The 22,719-nt window shown below is 35.2% G+C and overlaps 2 protein-coding genes across 5 annotated transcripts; both read right to left on the bottom strand.

Moving 5' to 3' along the window:
- Positions 1-10,186: 10,186 nt before the first annotated feature.
- Positions 10,187-13,586, bottom strand: LOC105662120 (chymotrypsin-like protease CTRL-1). 3 transcript variants are annotated; one of them, XM_076529337.1, is made up of 7 exons: positions 13,211-13,586; positions 12,618-12,822; positions 11,826-12,281; positions 11,206-11,389; positions 10,778-11,028; positions 10,554-10,708; positions 10,187-10,430 (listed from the first exon to the last, which is right to left on the bottom strand). In XM_076529337.1, the coding sequence occupies exons 2-7, from the start codon at positions 12,715-12,717 to the stop codon at positions 10,278-10,280; spliced, it is 1,299 nt and encodes a 432-aa protein (XP_076385452.1). In that variant the 5' UTR covers positions 12,718-12,822; positions 13,211-13,586; the 3' UTR covers positions 10,187-10,277. The 3 variants fall into 3 exon arrangements, with proteins under 3 accessions (XP_076385452.1, XP_076385453.1, XP_012137713.2); XM_076529338.1 differs by lacking the exon at positions 13,211-13,586 and having other exon boundaries at positions 12,693-12,822; XM_012282323.2 differs by lacking the exon at positions 13,211-13,586 and having other exon boundaries at positions 10,559-10,708.
- A 2,251-nt stretch (positions 13,587-15,837) lies between these two features.
- Positions 15,838-19,405, bottom strand: LOC143264049 (uncharacterized). 2 transcript variants are annotated; one of them, XM_076529335.1, is made up of 3 exons: positions 16,977-19,405; positions 16,710-16,881; positions 15,838-16,011 (listed from the first exon to the last, which is right to left on the bottom strand). In XM_076529335.1, the coding sequence occupies exon 1, from the start codon at positions 19,127-19,129 to the stop codon at positions 17,186-17,188; it is 1,944 nt and encodes a 647-aa protein (XP_076385450.1). In that variant the 5' UTR covers positions 19,130-19,405; the 3' UTR covers positions 15,838-16,011; positions 16,710-16,881; positions 16,977-17,185. The 2 variants fall into 2 exon arrangements, with proteins under 2 accessions (XP_076385450.1, XP_076385451.1); XM_076529336.1 differs by having other exon boundaries at positions 16,710-16,897.
- Positions 19,406-22,719: the final 3,314 nt, after the last annotated feature.

The following is a 22,719-nucleotide window of genomic DNA, read 5'->3' on the forward strand; positions in this document are numbered from 1 at the left end:
GGAAATGTAGAGCTCGAGTTTGCAAATCTGGAAGTTGTGGAACTTTGGAAGTAAATATGGTGATTTAGGACTTTGGGACTTTGCAAGGTTGAATGTGGAGTTTTGTTCCTTTCGAACGGTGATACTTGATGATTTTGGATGTTGCAAGGAATTTGGGAATTGTAGGACATTTCGAGCTCCAGTTTGCATATCTGGGAATTGAGGAATTTTGAAGGTAAATATGATGATTTGGTACTTTGCGGCTTTGAAAGATTTAAAAGTGCAAAAGTTGGTAGTTTGGGTGAGTGGTTCTTTAAGATTTTGGATGTGTGAAGGAATTTAGGAATCTTGAGATGTTTCGAGTTCAAGCTTGCAAATCTGGGAGTTGTGATTTGGAGGTTGAGAATTTGGTAATCTTGCAAGTTTGGAGTTTTGGAAGATTTGGAGGATTTGGGACTGTGTTACTTTGGGGTTTTGTGGGTTTGGGATCTTTACCTTGCAAGATTGAACTTGGGAACTGTAAGAAGATTTGAACTTTGAAAGTTTATAACTTTGGGACTTTGAGAATTTAAAAACGCGAAACATTGGAAATTTGAAGATGTGGTGAAGTCCTTTGGGACTTTGACAATTTGAGAATGTGAAGATGTGGAACTTTGGGACTTTGGAACTTATGAACGTTCAAATTTACGAATTTTAGAAGTTAGAGAGTTTGATACACCAAACGTCTCATATTTTTGAATTTTTGAATTTGGGAATTTGGAACATGGAAAAATAGGAATTTGACAATTCAGTAATTTTGTATTTGCTGTTCTAGGAATTTGTTATTGGAAAATTTAACAATTTGATAATATTCATTATGAAAATCCTATCATGATTAATTATGTCGAAATCTACCAACTCATACAATTCTAAGTTAAGAACATCCAATCAAATTGACACCATGAAATTAAGGTACCTAGCACCTTCAGACCTAACAGTACTTGGCCATAGTTCACTATAAGACTAGCTCTAATCGGTTGAGTTGTGATATTCGCGCAGAGTTCAAATACAAAGTGGTTAAACTCGATACAGTTTTAAAAATTCTGTATGTATTTTATATGACGCACGTTGACGGCCGCATATCCTGCCTTTCACAAACCAAGCTTTATATTTGATCCACATATAGGGTGTCTTACCTAAAGTGGTACTATGTAATTATCCTAGAATAGTTATACAATGGAGGACAAAAGTATACACTTGAAATACAGAAATAAAAAGAACAATGTTCTCATTATTAAGTATATTTAATCGTATATAGCTGTATATTAAACATTACACTTACAGCAACAAATGACCCAAAACCGAAGGCAACATCACGTAGTAACTTGAAATGACTCGAAATTCATGAGACCGTAAGAAATCGCCGGGACAAAAGTATTCGCACACTTAATTATTGCTACAATTATTTTAGCAGGAATTTTATAAATTAACATTTTGTATGATAACCCTTCCGGCGAATCACTTCACGTAATATATCGAGCATTGACAACACCAAACTTTTAACGAAGTCAGCTTCTATATTACACCATTCTCTTTTTAATATTTCTTTCAAGTGTTCTTTCGACGTTATATCATTTCGCACATTTTTTTCTAGTTTCCATACATGTTCGATAGGATTTAAGTCGAGCAATTGTGGAGGAGTTGCTAACCTGTGGGGAGTATTGGTATTAACCACTGACGCACTATGCAGGCTGTATGTTTCGCGTCACAGTCTTGCTGAAAATAAAATTCATCTGCACTATTTTGTAAATTTTAAAATATCTAAATATAAATGATTATTTATGTATACTACAGGAGTAAATATAGTTGATAATATAGAAAATATTGTTGCTTTTAATTCTACATATTTACTTCCACATATTCATATGTATATTTCAAGTGAACGAATACTTTTGTCCTCCACTATCATCAAACTTCGTATAATTCTAATTCTCTAAATTCGCACATTTTTTCCAATTCCATAGAAGCAAAGATAACCCAAAAATTTTTCAAATGTCTCCGTCGCCGACTCTCACATATTTTTACCAAAAACAATTTTTTGTCCTTTATTTACTACTTGAAAATCATAATACGATGCAGTTATGCGGTCTACCCCATATATTACACGTTTTGCATTTTTATCGAGGCAAATCTATTTTTCTTTCAGACTCGGAATGCAACCGAAGAATGTCATAACACAAGCGCGTCCTTCGCCAGGACCTTCGTAAACATTTTTTCGGAGTCTGTTTTATTCTGTCTCTGAACGTTCGTTCACCTTTCTGGACGACCTTTACAATTCGATATATCGATGTGATCCACATCGGGCTGAGAAACCAGACGGACCCGAAAGGAAAAAGACGAGCAAGGTCGGGATAGCTAGGGAAAGTAATATCGTGACGCAAGGTTGATGATGATATTCTGTAATGGCTTCTAGATTGTTACTGCAACGATATAGGTCGCCGTAATAAACCCTAGTTTACATGTTATAGGTCACGTATGGTCACTGAAGCAACCATAAGCGAAATAAGCACTCGGTGAAAGGTGGACTTCAGCAATTTTCTGACCTTTACAATTTTTTTAGAAATTTTGTTTTATGGTTTGTCGGAAGTTTGAACTCGGCTGGAAATAAGATTCGTTTGATCGAAAATATTTGCAGTTTTAAATATTGTGATTGGATACTATAAACTTTGAGTTTAAAAAGAAATTGAAGAAAGACATTTGAAATTCACAAAATAAACTTTAACTTCCAAATTTAAGCGGGTTATTGCAAACTTGGAAACTTGATAATTAGAAAAATCGGTAAATTTGATAACTCGAAAGTGTGATAACTCGTAAACTTGAATACTTGAAATTCTACATTTCAAAATTACTAAATAAAAATTTGGTACCTATCTGTTCTATATGTATCTTGCATATTGATAATCGAATGCCTTTAGTGAAACTTCGGTACTCAATTTGATTTGATTACCTAAGCAATAAATTCTAACTTGTACATTCAATTCTGGCTAACATGAAACTTCGTGAGAGAATATTTGGTTACGTACCAGACGTGGCGTCAAGTTGCCAATTTGTATTCGTACCGAGTTAGCAGGAAGTGCAACGTGCCGGTCCTGATTCTAACGGTATGAACGACAAATATGTACGATATAAAATCATGTACGGTATTTTGTATCGTGACAATGCTACGAATTTACGGAATACCGTGATACGTTCAAAGATCTTGTCGTCATTCAGGGAATCAAGGATCTTTGCATCCGAACAAGTGTGGAAGAAGTAACGATAAGTATATGACATTTATCACGTCCGATTGAACGTGATTCATAAAATCATTTTTGGAAATATGACATAACATCTATCGTATAATACACATCGCGTATCATGTGTGTACGAATTCTATAATTATAAAAAGTTGTAGAGTAAAATAGGAAGAGTGACATTATAACATTTCGGTATATAACATATGAGAATTTAATGTGTTCACGTTTAACATGTAATATTGTAATCAAATGTGATGATATAATGTGTGGCAATATAACACGTGGTTATTAGGCGAGTAGTAATATAATAAGTGGTAGTTGAACGCATGGCAATATAACGCGTGGTAACTTAACACGTGGCGATATAATGTTTGATAACTCAATATATGGCGATATAATGCGAGAGTTTATAATACGTAGTAATTTAACGCGTGGCGATATAATGCGTGGTAATTCAACACGCGGTGACCCAATATAGGGCGATATAAGGCGAGCTTATACTATCAGTAGTAATTCATGGTGTTATAACGCGAGATTAAATAATGCGTAGAAATTTGACGCGTGGCGATATAACGCGAGGTTATACTATCAGTAGTAATTCAACGCGTGGTGATATAATGCGAGATTAAGTAATACGTAGAAATTCAACGCGTGGCAATATCACTCGTGGTTTTACTATCAGTAGTAATTCAACGCGTGGTGATATAACGCGAGATTAAACAATGCATAGAAATTCAACGCGTGGTAACTTAACACGTCCCGAAATAATGTTTGGTAACTCAGTATATGGCGATATAACGCGAGAGTTTATAATGCATGGTAACTCAGCGCGTGGCGATAAAACGCGTGGTAATTCAACGCGCGATAAGCCAATGCGTGATGATATAACGCGACGTTATACCATCAATAGTAATTTAACGCGTGGTGATATAACGCGAGATTAAATAATGCGTAGAAATTCAACGCGTGGCAATATAACGCGTGGTAAATTAGCACGTGACGATATATTGTTTGGCAACTCAGTATATAGCGATATAACGCGAGGGTTTACAATGCATGGTAACTCAACGCGTGGCGATAAAACGCGTGGTAATTCAACGCGCGATAAGCCAATGCGTGGTGATATAACGCGACGTTATACCATCAATAGTAATTTAACGCGTGGTGATATAACGCGAGATTAAATAATGCGTAGAAATTCAACGCGTGGCAATATAACGCGTGGTAAATTAACATGTGACGATATAATGTTTGGTAACTCAGTATATGGCGATATAACGCGAGAGTTTACAATGCATAGTAACTCAACGCGTGGCGATAAAACGCGTGGTAATTCAACGCGCGATAAGCCAATGCGTGATGATATAACGCGACGTTATACCATCAATAGTAATTTAACGCGTGGTGATATAACGCGAGATTAGATATTGCGTAGAAATTCAACACGTGGCAACATAACGCGTTGTAATTTAACACGTGACGATATAATGTTTAGTAACTCAGTATATGGCGATATAACGCGAGAGTTTATAATGCGTGGTAACTCAATGCATGGCAATGAAACTTGTAGTAGTTTAACACATGGTAATATAACGCGTGATAATTCAACACGCGGCGATATAACGCGAGGCTTTAAAATGCATAGTAATTAAAAGTGTGGTTATTATACACAAAGCTATTCCACCCGTAGTAAATTAAATTATCGTAATTCAATTTGCAGCAATGTAACGCAAGATACTCGCGGTGATATAATGCGTGGTAATTCAACGTTTGGCAGCTAAATACATGGAGATATAAAACACTGTTATTTAATCATTATATTGAGTTAATATAATGTTTGAATTAATATTTTTTACATAATTTATTTTTCTTTTTGAACACGTATCCATTTTTAATATAATTGCAAACAGAACTATATTTATAGTAGTTGCGTGGCCCACCCTGTATAGCAAGGCATACATATGTTCTCCCACAGTCGCAGATGCAAGCGTTAAAGTCTCCGTTCACCGGCATTGAAATCACTGCTGTACGATTCTATTCGATAGGACAACCACTCATGCAATGTATTTTAATGCCACACAATTCAACACGCCCTACAGTCGCTTTTCAATACATAAGAGCCATTTTGCAATATATAATCCTTTTAAGAAAGAAATTACAACCGACGAGCGCAAATTTATATGAAAGTTTGTGTGGGCGTTCAACAAAGTATGCAATGAATCCGTTACAAATTTTTAACCGTTTTTTTAATATTTGTGGGTAGACATCGGTTGCCACAAAGATTACATATTTGCGATATTATTTATGAAACTGCTAAAACTAGTACAAATTAGTTATAGATTAATACAGAAAGGAATAGTTGTTTCATTAAATTTCTCATCTAATTTGATATTTATAACGTAAATATCTAAAGAAGATATAAAATGCTATAGTATATAGTAAATGAATTTGTCTATAAAATTGGAAACTTTGGGAAGCCTCAATCTTATATGTATACTAAAAATTTATATTTTTTAAATTGCATTTTATTAAGTTGCATTCTCGTTAAAAGAGGGCTAGTAAAAAGGAAAGACACTTACTCGAGCTGAGATACGAGTGCTCCAACCTAAAAATGCTAACCTAATTCAATATCCAGCGCGTTGACAGAAGCGCCCAATTCAAATAACTCATCTGTGCATGCAATAAGATGAGGCAGGAAAAAATAAGTCCTTATTAAAAGTCTTACCGCTCTGCTAAAACTTTAAAATACAATAAAAAATAGATGATCACGTCAGTACATGTAGCGCCGTTTAGCGGCATGTGTGAGAACTAATGAAACCCGTGTTTCAAAACCGTGTAGTTCAGCCTGCTCGACGGAGAGATGGCGCCACGTGTTCATTGATGACGTCACATTTTAAAAAGCGCGCGTAAATTTGAATTTTAAACAACATAGGAATGAAACTTTTAGAAAAATATAATATTTATTGTCAAAATATTATTATTAATATATTATTTTCAGGCATATAGGCTTTTCTTAAGGCTAAAAGTAGTGTAAGTAAAAGAAAACAAAAATTAGCCTGAGAATTGTTTACAGTTGATAATGCTTTGGTAATGTTAAAACATACAGAAGTTAACTAGTTTTGCACTCCGATGTAATTTGTGCATACTGCAGTAAATTAAGCTAATAAAATCAATATTTGAATTTTTACAAAGTGCAGTAGTAAACCGTTAAAGATAGCCATACGCAGTAAATTTCCCAAAAAAAAGCATGACCCAAAAAAGCTAAAAAGTGGGGGTCCGAACACGCATGTAAGGAAAATAAAAAAATGAAAATTTCGGCACTTTGGCGACGTAGTATGGTTCCTGAGGCATTTAGAAACAAATTTCTATTAGGGGTTGATGCGTTTTGATGCCTAATAAAGTCAGAAAATCAATTTTTGTAGAATTCGGTCCAAAACGGTACAGGTGGCGCCATCTAGCGGCGGAACTACGAAAAACTAAAATTTCTATTTTCTCCGAAATTAAGCAATTTTATGTATTTCTGAGGGTTGTAAATTGTTATGTGACCTCTCTAGAACCTCTACAATGTCACAGGAACCTCCTCAGAGCGCTAGGAAAGAAAATAGAAAAATAGTCCAAAACATGGACTAAAAAATTGGCCTCCATCTAGCGGTGAAAGTTGGAACTACAAAAATAGAAAATCCCGATTTTCTCGAAAACTAAGCGCTTTTCCGAAATTCTGAGATATACAAATTGTTCCTTGTCGCCTACGGAATCGAACGAATATAATTATAGCCTGCTAGGACCATTATTAAAGAAAATAGAAAAATAGCCCATTTCATGGACTAAAAAATTGACGTCCATCTAGCGGCGAAAGTTGGAACTACAGAAATAGAAAATCTCGGTTTTCTCGAAAAGTAGCGACTTTTCCGAAATTCTGAGATATACAAATTGTTCCTTGTGGTCTAAGGAATCGAACGAATATAATTATAGCCTGGTAGGACCATTATTAAAGAAAATAGAAAAATAGCCCATTTCATGGACCAAAAAATTGCCGTCCATCTAGCGGTGAAAGTTGGAACTACAAAAATAGAAAATCTCGATTTTCTTGAAAACTAGGCACTCTTCCGAAATTCTGAGATATACAAATTGTTCCCTGTCGCCTACGGAATCGATAGGATACCATTATAACACGCTAGCATTATTACTAACAAAATTAGAAAAAAAGTGTAATTCATGGACTTTTTTCGATTAGTTCCAATTTTCACCGCTAGATGGACGGCAATTTTTTGGTCCATGAAATGGGTAATTTTTTTATTTTCGTTAATAATGGTCCTAGCAGGCTATAATTATATTCGTTCGATTTCTTAGTCCACAAGGAACAATTTGTATATCTCAGAATTTCGGAAGAGTGCCTAGTTTTCAAGAAAATCAAGATTTTCTATTTTTGTAGTTCCAACTTTCGCCGCTAGATGGACGGCAATTTTTTGGTCCATGAAATGGGCTAATTTTCTAATTTCTTTAATAAGGGTCCTAGAGGGCTATGGAAGTACTCATTCGATTCCGTAGGCGATAAGGAACAATTTGTATATCTCAGAATTTCGGAAAAGTCCCTAGTTTTCGAGAAAATCGAGATTTTAGTTTTTCGTAGTTCCGCCGCTCGCCGCTAGATGGCGCCACCTGTACCGTTTTGGACCGAATTCGACAAAAATTGATTTTCTGGCTTTATTAGGCATCAAAACGCATCAAACCCTAATAGAAATTTGTTTCTAAATGCCTCAGGAACCATACTACGTCGTCAAAGTGCCGAAATATTGCACTTTGCATGTGCAGTAGAATTGATATAGGCGGCTTATGTACGTATCGCAATGCTGACATAAAATAATTAATTACTCATTACCCGAACATTATTTATGAACTTTTATGATCGAACCATGCAAATAATGCATTGCTGACCATTCTTCAATCATAAAAGTACTTAAAATATATCCACAAAACGTATAATTAATTATTCAAGTGACCTCGCATATACCGCTTGTCACCATGACTGGCCTTAGGTTGTAAATTAATAACTAATTAATTTCTTTAAAAATCTGAACAAATATGATACGAGAAAGTATCTGAGGGATCACTGAACATTCTTTTATAATAAAAGTGCATAAATTGTGTTTAGAAAATGTGTTATTAATTATTTCAAATTAGCTCATGCGTACGACGTATTCCGCCGACTTCGTGTCGGATATTAATTAATAACAAATTATTTACAATAAAAGTGTGAACATAAGTGATATGAGAAAGTAGCTAGGGAATCACTGAACATTCTTTAGTCATAAAAGTTCATAGACTCTGCTCAGAAAGTGAGTAATCAACGATTTTGCTTACTGATTATCGTGTATATTCCTCCTGCGCGCTGCCACGGAGGAATAATCACCGAAAAACCATATCCCCGTAGACTTTAATGCAAAATTGAATTTGCTCGCGCTCATGTACCTGACTTTTCAACTTTTTTGTCCACGTTTTTCTCTTGCACCACTCAACCAATTCAACCGAATAACACGATTCACTATTTTTGCTTTAGCGTGAAATTTACTCGCTCGCTCAACATTGTTAGGTTAGGCGCGAGCGCCTCAATCAAACAGACCCAGTTATTAATATTTTGTGCTGTTTGCATATTCCAAACAATATCAGAATGCAGATTATGTGTTCAGAACCAGGATGTGTCCGTACATATACGGTCGGTAATATAGAGAATAACGTTGGTAATATTGAGAAGAACGTTGGAATCAAAGAGTAGGGATACAACAAGAGGCGACACTAAACAAGAAAACCTACCTTCTAAAAAGAAACAGAGACACAACCAATTTAAATGCCCAAATCAAAAGAAGTAGTGCATGTGCATAGCGTAGAAGTATGGCGGTCAAAAAGAATAATTTAAACCTGCACATTCACCAGTAATTTATTTCTAATAAATATTTTGTCATATCTCTGTAACACATTCATCTGTAATTTCTTGTGATATATAGTTTTTCATTTTCTTACAAGTTATTTGTAATAATCATTTCCGTAATACATATTCTTCAAATATATTTTCTAGAGCAATCATTTTGGTGTATTCTTTTCTTTTTCAACTTTTCAACGCCGTAAAATTGATAAAAACACCTCGAAAGACAATATTAGTAATATACAGAAAATTGATTACAAATATATTCCAAATTATTAGAGATTGACATGAAAGTAGATTTGCTCGATTTAAATTTCCCGCTGGTTTGTGCAAGCAATTATAAAGGGACAGCGTTTTCGAGAGATCAAAGATGCCGACAGAGAGTATCGCCTCTAGTTTACTCTGTGATTGCAATGGTAAACATTTTTCGTTCGAGTCGCTAAAAACCCTTCTCGCAGATGTTTGCTTTCGCAAAAAAGAGCTTGTTTGCAAAATTTGGACAGAATTGGAGTATAACAATTTTCCGAAGCTTCGATTTACCTTCCACTTAATAGTTTCCTGTTATATCGACGCGCTATCGATATGCTTGTTCACGACCACGGTCGACTGTCACGCTCGAAGCTATCGCTGACGCGGTCGAGCCCCTGATCCATACGCGCTCTCATTGGTCAGTGTTTTTTGCTAATAAATCGAAAATGAAGGTTCCGTCAATATTTTGGTAAAGGAAAAATTTGTTCAGAATCGTTCCGCCCACCACCCCTTTCCAGCTGTTACACTAGTTATGGGACACCCTGTATACATTAACAGTATTCAATAAAACTGCAACAATCATATGCATATGTGCATACACAAAAAAATTTGTCTTTAAAAATTTCGTTTAATTTGCGGTATCATTTCCACAATAATACCTTCAACATTTTTCACTTAATATAACTTGACGCTTTTTTCGAAATATACATTAGCCTTTGTAAAGAAAAAGAATAATCATAGATACATTTTTTTCATTCAGTACTAGTTCATGTTCTCATTTTATTTTCAATTTGAGAATAAATCTACATCAAACGCCATTAATGTTAGTATTCAGATGTCTCAGACGATGTGTTCTAGCAAAGCACAATACTTTTTATCCATTTTAAGTAGGAGGAAACTCTTGTATACACATCGGGCTTGGGACCACAGCGTATACCAAAACTAACAACACCGATTAAGTAGGTCCATTTGGTACCCCTGAGAATCAACGGGCCACCACTATCACCCTGTAGAAAAATATTAACGTTAAAAGGTTTGACAACCACTGCAACAGCCGTTGTCACAATTATGAAGAAACAATAACTTCAAAAATGAAAAAAGATCTGAAAGCTAAGTGTAAGATACTAAACCTTACAAGTGCCTCTCCCCATGCCACCAGCGCACAATTGCTCATTCGTAATACCGTTTGGAAGTCCTTCAGACTTGTGTATAAATTCACTGCAAATATCATTTGGTACCAAAGGAAGTCGAGCTTCCAAGAGGCGATGCGATGGGACTGAATTATCTGTAGGAAAAATAAAAAAGAGAAATGAATAATATTTCGCAAATTGTTTGTCGCGTTTTTCTTATTTACTTTCCGTAGTTTGTCCCCATCCAACAACGATTGCTTCCAAAGAATTTTTGGGTGGATAACGAACATCGCACACACGAAATGTCGTCCAGCAGTCTGTGGGATATTTTAACTTGAGAAGGGTAATATCGTGATACACGATAGGAAATGTATAGTTAGGGTGTTGTATTATTCCGGATATTCGATGATACGTCGCATTCGTGTCATTTTTCGTGCGAAGATCCACAATTCCGGTGCGAATGAGAAGTTCGTGGCTGTAACGTACAATAATTAGAAGCAAGCAGAATGAATGTAGGATCTTGATCACGATCATTAGCCTTAGTATTAGTCTTAGTATTAGGTTTTGAAATAATCCCGATTAGACGCACTATTAATATAATTAAAATAATCGCCCAGATTTTGTATTGACAAGTAACGACATAAATACTTACATACTTTTATTATAAGTGCAATGCGCCGCGGTTATAACATATAACTCAGAAATCAAAGAACCACCACATATAAATTGTTTGATACCTTGCTCATCAATAACAAAAATCGCGACGTGGTACGGATATTCTGTGATACTTTTAACTTCCCGACTTGCGTTAATTATTCCAAAGGGCGGTAGGCAATCTGAAATAATTAGTTTGATGCATTAATTTCAAAAAACGCTCTGGGCACAAATCGCTCTCGCATATCATACAAATTTTGATTGATATAATCAAACAAAAATTTTACAAAATTAAATTTCTGGCGCATCGCTTTGAACCACAACTTATTACAGTAAAACCTCGATATAAGCGAAAATAACGTACACGAGTACTCACTCTATTCAAAAATATGTTACAAATACATTAGGAAGAATTTTATAATATGAATGTTTTATCCTCGCAGATGAGTATGCTGCTGTTTGTTACATTCAGTCGGTCAGCCATTTTCTTCTCCCGTTGTCCTCATATTTGACGAAACATTGAGCAATATAGAAACTACACGATATAGGCGGAAGTTCAGACCCGAGAGATTTGTTTATATCGAGGGTTTACTTGTGTTGAAAAAAGAATACACGTACCTCCTACAGTTAATTCACTTTCAGGATCATGAGGTTCTGAAGTTGATTCCGTAAGTGTTGCGGTTGGTGTTGTTGTGGATGATTGTTGAGTAGCTGTTGCGGTTGGTGTTGTAGATAATTGTTGAGTACGTGTTACGATTGGTGTTGTTGTAAATAGTGATTCAGTAGTCATTGCGGTTGGTGTTGTGGATAATTGTTGAGTAGGTATTGTTATTGTTCCTGTCGTAGATGATGATTCAGTAGGTGTTGTAGATGACAGCTGAGTAGGTGTTGCGGTTATTGTTGCCATAAACCGTATTCTCATTGATGCGTTCAGCGGACAGCAAACAATAGGTTCAAAAAAATAATATCCACCCACTGATATAGGAGATCCATTTCGAAACGCGTTCAAAACCGGTAAACATTTTCTCAGATACGTACCAGTACCCGGTGATCCGTTAATTGTACATGGTTCGCCTGCAAAAATATATATTTACACTCGTTACAATAAAAGTCCCCGTGGACGAAGCGCATTTAAACTGATTATTATAGATATTAAAAATGAATACAATGTTTCATACGATTTTAAAAGATGTTCAGAGCTGTCTTTGTTTTTTAATTATTAAACTGAATTAAATTTGCTGTCGGTTACAGTTAATGAAACGTAACTTATTATCGTTATTTATAGCAATTTTAACTTGTTTTCAGAAATTACTTTGTAAGCAACTATAATTTGATGCGATAATCTTAGCTTTACATTTGTACCTCCAGAAATGCTAATTCCTCTAGTATGATAAAATGAATCGAATATACCTTGGCACAGTATTTTATTTAATTCAGCTCCAGTCGAATATGTGAGGAACAGAAATACGAATGACGATAATATACCATTGATAGAAAATCGGAACCCCATTCTTGATCGTTGAATGCTTCTGCTTTTACTGTCACTTTCAACCACCGCTTCTTATGTTGTCGATTCGTCCCCTTCCATTTCCTTCAATTTGAACGTAGGAGGAATCTGCAATATGTATTACATATTACTTCTACATGCACAAAATGCGATATAAACTGGTCTAGATTCTACAAATAATATTTTCCGCTGAATTAGAAAAGAGTTTGACACTATTTGATAACGAATAATCGTACGCCTATTATAGTGTACTAACGATATTTCTTCTGTACTATGATGTTTCTATACTAGACCATATTTTTTATTCATCTGTAGAGTAATTATTTATAAGGTTGATGAGATGCTTAATTTTGCAAGAAGGGTGCGTACAACTTTTACGAGTAAGAAATAGATTGACTACAATAAAGTCTAAGTTTTCCTCAAAAAGTCATAGCAAGCAATAATTCAATCTGAATAGAAAACTAAATAAAAGGCTCCTAAAATCAAAGATTCTGACCATAAACTAAAAGTACTCGACTATTAAGGTGTCATTGCTGTAAAGGACATTGATTTGATACAAAAGTTGGCGGAAAAACTAAAAGCGGTACATTATTGTATGGATAGAAAACACAGTTCGAGGTCTAATCCTTGCTATGACATATTTTAAGAACAGTGAGCCTAACGTATTACATGGTAGTATTGTTGTTAAATAAAGTTTTATTTCCGCCATAAACTTTGAAGTTTTAATGTTTCCTGAAACTCTGATTGTTCCACTCCATTTAACTTTATGTTCAGCGAGAATTTTGTCTTATCGGAGACTCAAGGATCAATTCCGCTAATTTAGACGAACTGCGTAACTGATAGCGGTAGGTCAGAATATGATGTTGAGAGGATACTTCATTTCTAAATAGTCGTATGCAATAAGAGTGTAAAGAAGAATATTAACCGCAAGTGACCTTTTATATTTAATAATAAAGCTTTTGATATTTACATATGAGGGATCGGTTTGTTCGAGGGTCGTCGGGCGCGATCGGGTGACTCGGACAATTGGCGCCAAGATAATTCGGCGGTATTACGAGTTGGCGCGAAAATTAGCGAGGGAACAAAGAATCGTATAGCAATTGTTTCGTTTTACGCGGGAATCGGTAGAGAACGAAGAAAACGTCGTGGCGTCGGGGGACAGTCTTGTAACGTTGGAAGTAGTAAGTTCTCCGAAAAGTTACCGTATTATTGTCTGTACTTGATTTTTATATTTTTGTTGATTTTTGTACTTTTGTTAAATTATTAAAACTATTCTGTTATTGTTATCCCCAAAAAACTGTTAATCCGTCATCCTCGATAATTTCGATCCTACACATATATTACAACGTAGAATTATTAAAAGATGTGATGAGAAAATGGCGGAGGAATAGTATTTTGAAAAATTATTGCTATATTACGCTACCTTGAAATAAAATTAAATCCCATACTTTCCCATAGTTTTTATTTCTAAATTAGTCATATAGACTACTGCTAATTAATTGAGATTTCGTATAATGTATAATAAGAAACAGAAATCGTGAATGTAATGCAAATGTACAAAATAAATGTTTAAAGAAAGAATTATGTTAAGTATCCATCATCCTTCACGTCCTCTTTCAAATTTTTGGCGGTCAATTTTGCATTCCTTGATTAAGCATGTTAAACAATTTAAAAATAAAAATAACTATCATGCAATACGGAGATCGTTCTACATTTGTAACACCGAAAAGAACATACATTTCCCATTGCTCCAACGTAAATCATCTTCTCGTGTTTTGACCACCATTTTATCTATTTCTTTCAAACGCGATTGTCGATTGCGCAATAATCGACTTCTTCGTAAGAGAAAATGTAATCGGAGCGACGTTCTAAATAAATAGCTTTATAAACTACCAGAAACTAATCGAGATAAAAGGCGCGGGATCAAGTTTACATATCACAGTTATACCAAAGAGTAGACATAACAAGGCAAGGAAACCTACCTCCTAATGCGATACAGAGACACAGCCAATTTAAATGAAATCAAAAGAATCGAGGGTGCATAATGTAGAAGTATGGCGGTCGAAAAAGAATAGTTTAAACTTGCATATTCACCAATAATTTATTTCTAATAAATATTTTGTCATATCTCTGTAACACATTCATCCGTAATTTCTTGTGATAAGTTTTTCATTTTCTTACAAGTTATTTGTAATAATCATTTCCGTAATACATATTCTTCAAATATATTTTGTAGAGCAATCATTTTAGTATATTCTTTTCTTTTCAACTTTTCAACGCCGTAAAATTGATGAAAATACCTCGAAACACAATATTAGTAATATACAGAAAATTTATTACAATTATATTCCAAATTATTAGAGGTTGACATGAAAGTAGATTTGCTCGATTTAGATTTCCCGCTCGTTTGTACAACCCATTTGAAGGGACAGCGTTTTCGAGAAATCAAAGGTGCCGACAGAGAGTGTTATCTCTGGTTTACTCTATGGTAATACCTTAATTAATTCTGTGATTTTGATTTATTACATGTAGGTAACCAAACAAAGTAGAATGTGAGAGTGCAAACAATAACACGTTATAAAAATTTAATCTTAACCTTCGGTCAACAATTTTGTTCATAAACAATATTTTTACAAAACTATTATTTAAATTTTTGTTTAACATCATTTTCAGAATAATCGATCGTCGGTAAGGTAGGAAGCGACGCGAAAATAGTACACAATTTTTTTTTGAGTTGTCAAAAACCGATTTGACAGATGTTTCCTTTCGTAAAACACAGATTTTTTTTTCAATTTCCTTTCGTCATCTATCTTCTACACATAAAATGTTATTTCTGTCACCCATCAAATTTGGACAGGGACGCGACGCGAAGGCATAGTTGCCAGATCATTACGCTGTTGCCTTATCAACCTATTTTTGGACATGACAAACTTGTAGGAATACACGTGTCAAGCTTTCTAATCGTAACGAATACAAAAGAAGGAACAAAGGAAGTGTCGCAACGAAGTCGAAAGGTTAGAATTGTAATATGAGATTTATTCAAACAAGGTTTTGTGAATAAATTGAAATTATAAATTGGTAAAACCTGGTTAAAAATTGATATTATCTTGCAAAACAGTAAAATCTATTAAAAATTACATTTATTTATTGTTCATTTGTATGTAATTATTTTATGTAAGCAAAAATATTCTTTATGGCATAAAGCAGGAATGTTATCTTCACTACTGGGGGGAGGTCCCCTGGCGACGCCAGAAACCCGCTTACCGAGAAGTGCCACATGATCCGAGTGGAGTATATCTGTAAAACAATACACATACAAATATGAAACCTTCTTATTTTTCATTCTTTCGTTATCAAACTTTCGCCAATTGACTTCTCACATTTCTCTGTTTGAAATGAGACCAAACACGATATAATTTGGTCTATATTTACTGATTCAATTGACGCTGAAAGTTTCCAACGAAGAGAAGGACAGCGAGTGAAAAAAAAGAGACGCTGCAATCGTGGCAGTCGGCAAAGATCAAAAGTCTTCAATTGTTTGCAGTGCTTATGTACTACTAACTTTTTTATTTTTAATCCATTTTTTATACAACCTTTTCCATTATATTCGTGATATTTTCCTGATTAAAATAAGACCAAACACGACATGATTCGGGTCATATTTACTTACAATATCTTATCGAGGTAAGCCCTCGACGTATGCGTAATGTTTGAGATTACAAATAAATGTTTCGAAATACGTTATCTTTAATCAGGAAAATTTTACAAATATATTAGTTAAAGTTTCATATAAAAAGAAATCAAAAATAAAAAAGTTTTATTCTTGCATTAGAATTGTCCGATGTGTTACTGTTTCTTTACGTTCGCTCTCCGCCTTCAGTTATTTTCTACATTCGGCAAAACATCAAACAATGTACATCACATATTTTTTACAGTACTCTGTCTCTCATAACATGCTATACAATGCAATAAAATTTATTAAAAATTATATTTACCGTTCATTGCTAAGTAAAAATCACCGGCTCCCTCTCTTCTTTGCATTGTCCAAAATTCTCCTCTAATAAACCAGAGACACAAGGTCACGACACGACGACCATCACGACAGCGCTGCTGGAACAAGAGCCACAAATAGCCTCGAGACTCTGGGATTGGGGGGGTCTCTCAGAACTAAAAGAAGACGTTCCTAAAAAAACCATTCGAAAACGCCCTTGGTTGGGTATTCTATAATAGAATCTTGTATTCTCAACTTAGCTTTGTTTTACCTTTTATCTTACAGCATCTTTGCTGATTCCTTTGTTGTCTGCTGCCCCTAATCGAACATTGCGTGCAGGTGGAAAAACTTTTTCCGTGTCACTGACTTCTTATGGTGTCTGCGCCGCAGGTAGACCTTTCAAAGTAAAAATCTCCGTACGGGCGTTGACCGCAAATCAACCGTTAAACGAGCATTTCCAAAATTAAATCAGTCTTAATTTCAACGTGTATTTTCATTTATGTCCGGTTGCGAAGCGTTTGGCCCGTAATCCTCATCTTCTTCGGCGCGCATTAGTTTGCGCGCTTGCGACATTCCTGTCGACGTTCCTGTTTCTTTTCGTCTTTTAATATTTTTTTCGTTTCTCTCCTTTCTTTTTTGCTCCATTTTTAATAAAATTATGCCCGGTTCTTTCTTCATAGCTTTAGTTAACCGCGACATGACTGCCTTGGTGTTATACTGTATTACGGCGGCAGCGCATCTCGCCGTGTACGAACCCCGTTGACTGAAATTTATTCTTTTTCCGCCGATATACTTGACGATGACACTGTTAAAGCACTCCGCAGGATTGTTTGTGTAGTTGCATAACAAGCTCTCCGCGTGAGTCGTTAGTGGCTGCAGTTTTTCTTTTATTTGTTCGTACACTCCCGCACTCTTTAATTGTGGTACCATGTTCTTTTCATTTTGCTTACTTTTTCCGTCGCAAAAGTAGCTTATTTTGTCACACTCTGCGTGCTCGCCGAACACGTGGCTTGGAACATTATTAATATCGCGGCACAAATTTTTCATTTTTTCCTCGCGTGATATATCTTCCTTCCTTCTATATTGCGCGGCTCTTACGATCGCGGAGCGCATGCGCAGAATGTTGTTTTCTATGGCCCTCCTCGTTGGTCCTTTCGTCTTCTTGGCAATTTCCCTCATTTTCCTGCAGAAGTTCCGTAACAAATGATTCGTGCACTCGATTTTTTTCACACGAATCTCCGATTTGTACGGATCTGCGTCTAGAATTTTTTTGTGTACACTGCTATCACCGTCAGCAATCACCGTCGAATAAATCAATCCACGTGTTTCAACGCTGGTTTTGAATCCTTCAAGCACGGCTTCGCTTTCCATGGCGGTACATGCTCTGCCTATGTCCCAATTTTTGAAACACGCGTGCTTTCGTGGTGGTTCCTTTCTTCTAGTGGCACCTTCGCATATTCTGCATCTCTTATTACGTACACCGAGGTATAGAACTTTTTTGGTGTGATAGCCGACTATCACACCAACTCCAGACGCGGAGTAAAATGCACCGGTGCGGTAGGATCTCTTCATCCAGCTTCCGTCAGTAACGACAGGAATGTGCGGAATGCCGGATTGAGGAACGATATCGCCTCTCTCGATAGCCAATTGCTTTTCCTCCTCAGCCGCTACTATCATTTCCTCCTCCGCAGCGGCGATCAACGCATTTACTATTTCGTCGTGACTTTTCAGGAACAGCCTTTTCGACATGCATGGTATGTTCATTGCCGTCAAAAATTCTTCCATCTGCGCAAAGCTGCCTCCGGTAAACATTGTTCCAGCCACGGCACTGTAGTTTATGTCCATTTCCTGAACTTCCTTAGGTTGACTGCGGATTTCGCCTCTGAAATTGCACATAGTGCACGTTACATTAAGCGTAGTCTTTAAGCCTATCTGTTTCACACCGGTGATTTGCAAATATTTTATTCCGCAATCTTCCCGCTTATCGGCATGATGGCCAATTTTTTTTATTTCCTCAAACATGTGCTGCATGTTCACGATATTTAACGCACTTGAAAAAGAGATTTCTTCTTTCTTGGGTGTTGCGACTTTTTCCAAAACCCAGTTATCTTTTTCGCCATCGGAAGATGCCGATATGGTCCCCTCTGCACTTTCCTCTTTTTGCTGTGTTGGAGTTACTTCCCATGACGTAGACATGGGTATTTGTTCATCGGATTGTGACAGCCGATTTTCCTCAGGAAGTTCCGTGGCGAGTACGTCAGCATCAGTATTTTGCGAGTTCCTTTCCAGAGAAAATAAGCGGCGTCGTCTTTCGCGACTTCCTTTTTTCTTCGATAATCTTCTCGTCGAAGGATACAATTTTCTTTTACGGGCTTTCTCTCCACTGGAAGTAATGTCACTATTGCTTTTCTTAGCATCGCTCATTTTAACTTTAGTATGCTTAAAAAACTGTATCACATGAAGCACGAAGTAAAAAACTAATTCGCACGGAGCATTCAGTCACATAGGAAATAAAATAACTTAAAAAGTAAATCACTTAAGAAACTGCACTTAAAACTAGTTTACTTGTTTAAAAACACTAACTATTAACTTTTTAAAACTCTTAAAAAACTGTATGTTTGCTTTGCAAAAGACTCCGACCTGTCGTATGTAGATAGTACGTAGCGTATGTGACGTAAGCTTGCTATATCTAGCTGAAGAGTTGTGCCGTCTGACCTGCGCAGTAGGATGCGCAGTGCCACACCCACACTCATCCCATACGGCTATCTCGAGTTATTGACCGATTCGTATTCCAATCGATATTGTAGATACTTTGGTTGAAACCACGGACCAGTACTACAATCGCTGCTAGCGGATAATCGCTTTTCATCGTGTTAGATGGCGTCAGTGATGCTTTTTTTTATGGGAAATGTCTTCCAATATTATAATAAATTAATAAATTAATTCATAAAGGTAACTATTATTATTAAATTCCTAATAGATATTTATTTCAATATATGCGTTTGAGTGAAAGTCTGAGAACAGAATAAATGAATGATTTTGTGATTTAACAAAATTGAAAACGTTTAAATGATGATAGCTTCAATTTTGTCTAATTGGATTTAACATTTTTCATTTGTTAATATGACAGAGTTCTTTATAACCAACGACGAAAAATAAATAGAGTTCTTTATGACCAACGACGAAAAGTAAATAGTTCTTCATGACCGACGGCTTTGATGATCACTACATTTTGAGTGTGTGATGTAATTAACAATTTTATATGAACACAAAATTTGGCGAAACTCTGCGAAACTGTTCTGCTCCGATATCAATTCAAATTTGTAAGTAAGTGGTTTTTTGCAAAAGAAGATATCTGTGAGAATGGTATTCAGTGATTCGAGAGAAAATTTTTTGCTATTCCTGTAGCATTATCTTAAGGTTGGTTAAAAAGTGATAATAATTTAGTAAAGTCAAAAGAATTCGAAGTTAATTGGTCTTACACTTCGATGTAATTCAATTCATATTATAATCAATTATATTAATAAAATCAATTATTAATTGAATTTAACGGAAAAAATACATGTGGCGCCATTCAGTGGCAGTGTGAAAAACTAATGAAACTACAGTTTCAAAAACGTGTAGTTCACCCTGTTCGCAGGAGAGATGGCGTCACTTTTCCATTTCGTTTATGACGTCACTTTTTAACAACCGCGCGTAGATTTGAATTTTTAACAACATAAGAATGAAACTTTTTGAAAAATATGGAACTATTATGTGCTCAAAACAGTTCGCGCACTATAGTCTTTTCGGTAAAAAGTAATTACAAAAAATTTCACAAAATAAATTTGAATACAATAACTCGTAAATAATTTACAAGATACTCGAAAGTTATGAAAATAATGAATTACAATAATTAATTTATGTAAATGAGTTACAATAAAATATATCGTAATATATTAATTAACAAATTATGCAACATATCTGTTAGAGTAAGTTAATAAAAATAATAAATTTAAATAATTCCAGCAATAAATTTGTTAATAAACAGTCGAAAAATATGAAATTATAAAAAAATTAACGTTAAAATAATTATACAACATCCAATGAGAGTGGTTGCACGCTATTGGTGGATTACATGATCTCTAATTGGCTACTGTACACTGCCAATCACTCATACACTTGAATTCGATATATTGGTGCAATTCGTGATGTCTAATTGGCTGCTGTAATGTACCAATAGCTCGTACACTTGAAGAGGTCGCCGCTGCTCAGTTTTGTTTTGGAAGTCGAGGAGGTCGGATCTCTGCTGTCAACACTTACCGGTACGAGTCAAGGGTTCACTTATCCGATACTGTGCTTGTCCATGCGTTACCTAGTGTACTACTATTAGTGTTTAGTGTGCTTTAACAAATATTTTTTAATAAATATGTGGGTGTATTAATAAAATTTATGGTGTGATTCTACAAGTGTCAGTGACTTAACCAGTGTGTTACCTGCATGCATATACGGATATATTAGTGTACCTAGTGTGTTATTACTAGTGTTTAGTGTGCTTTAACAAATATTTTTTAATAAATATGGGGGCGTATTAGCACGATTTATGGTGTGGTTCCTCATGTGTCAAAGTACTTACCGGGGTGTTTTAATTTATAATTGTGCATGTGTATATGAATGCATTAGTGTGTTTTAAAGTATTGTTATACAAGTGTTTTACCATTATTTTTTAAATATTTTACCGGGTTTTATGGTGTTATTACCTGTGTTTTTACAAATTTTTGTGAACATTTAATGAGTTTTATGGTGTGGTTACCTACGTGTTTTGACATGCTTGTGCACGTGTTTAATGTAATTTACTGCGTAGTTGTCAAGTGCTTTCCCGCCATTTTGGAAATATTTTACCGCGTTTTATGGTGTTATTACCTATGTGTTTTTACAAATTTTTGTGAACGTTTTAATATATAATTGTGCATGTGCATACGAATATATTAGCATGTTTTGTAGCGTTGTTGTGCAAGTGTTTTACCATTATTTTTTAAATATTTTACTGGGTTTTGTGGTGTTATTACCTACGTGTTTTTACAAACTTTTGTGAACGTTTAGTATGTTTTATGGTGTGGTTACCTATGTATTCTGTTATATTTTTGCAAACGTTTTAACATGTTCTATAAGTAATTACCGAAGTGTTTTGACATACATTCTCAAATGTTTTACAATATTTCACGATGTTACTATTGATAAACATTTACAAATTTATAACCGAATTCTGTAAAGTAATTATTGTACTTCTGCATGTTAATTAAAATGCAAATCGATAAACACAGTTAATTAATCGTTGTGTTCCTTTTATGATTACAGTGGTCAAACCAACTTCACAGACAAACCGCCAAATCCAAATCTGACGAAAGCTGCCAATCAATCAATCAATCAATCAAGGAGCCAAGCAGTCAATCAGATGAGCCGCCTTTCAGATGCTTTATCAGTAAAACGATCGCAGTAATGCAAGTCAACGATCGGTGAGTCGCATGCTTTACGGTTCCTCCGGATCCCATCATGTCGTAGGACGAATGGTCCGAAGCGACACGGGAACTGGTTGTATTTTTATTATTTGAGCGAGCATAGTGACCACGACTGTACGATCGTGTAAAATTCGTACAAACTGTTTATTTCATTTATTAGATCAGGTCAGGGTTTTCTTGTACATCGCGTTTTAACTTAACTTCTTTACGAATCAAATTGAAATTAGTACATTGAAGTCGGATGACCCTCCGATTTCGTGCTAGTTTACTTTTAGAGTCACTTTCAATTTTATTTTCACTTTCAATTGTATCGCGAACTCTTTTTGAATACACATATGTACAAGAAAGTTTCGCGAAAAACAGATTTCGATATCAAAGTTATTTGTGAATGTTTGAGTCATTTAGAAATTTACTTTGATATCATAAATCTGTTAAGAATGAAACTACCGATATACTTAGATTTTTGCAAAGTGATCTTCCATTTTCCATTTTTAAAGTTTTTTAAAGTTAGAGTGA

Source organism: Megachile rotundata, chromosome 3, assembly GCF_050947335.1.
Source record: "Megachile rotundata isolate GNS110a chromosome 3, iyMegRotu1, whole genome shotgun sequence".
Taxonomy (NCBI): domain Eukaryota; kingdom Metazoa; phylum Arthropoda; class Insecta; order Hymenoptera; family Megachilidae; genus Megachile; species Megachile rotundata.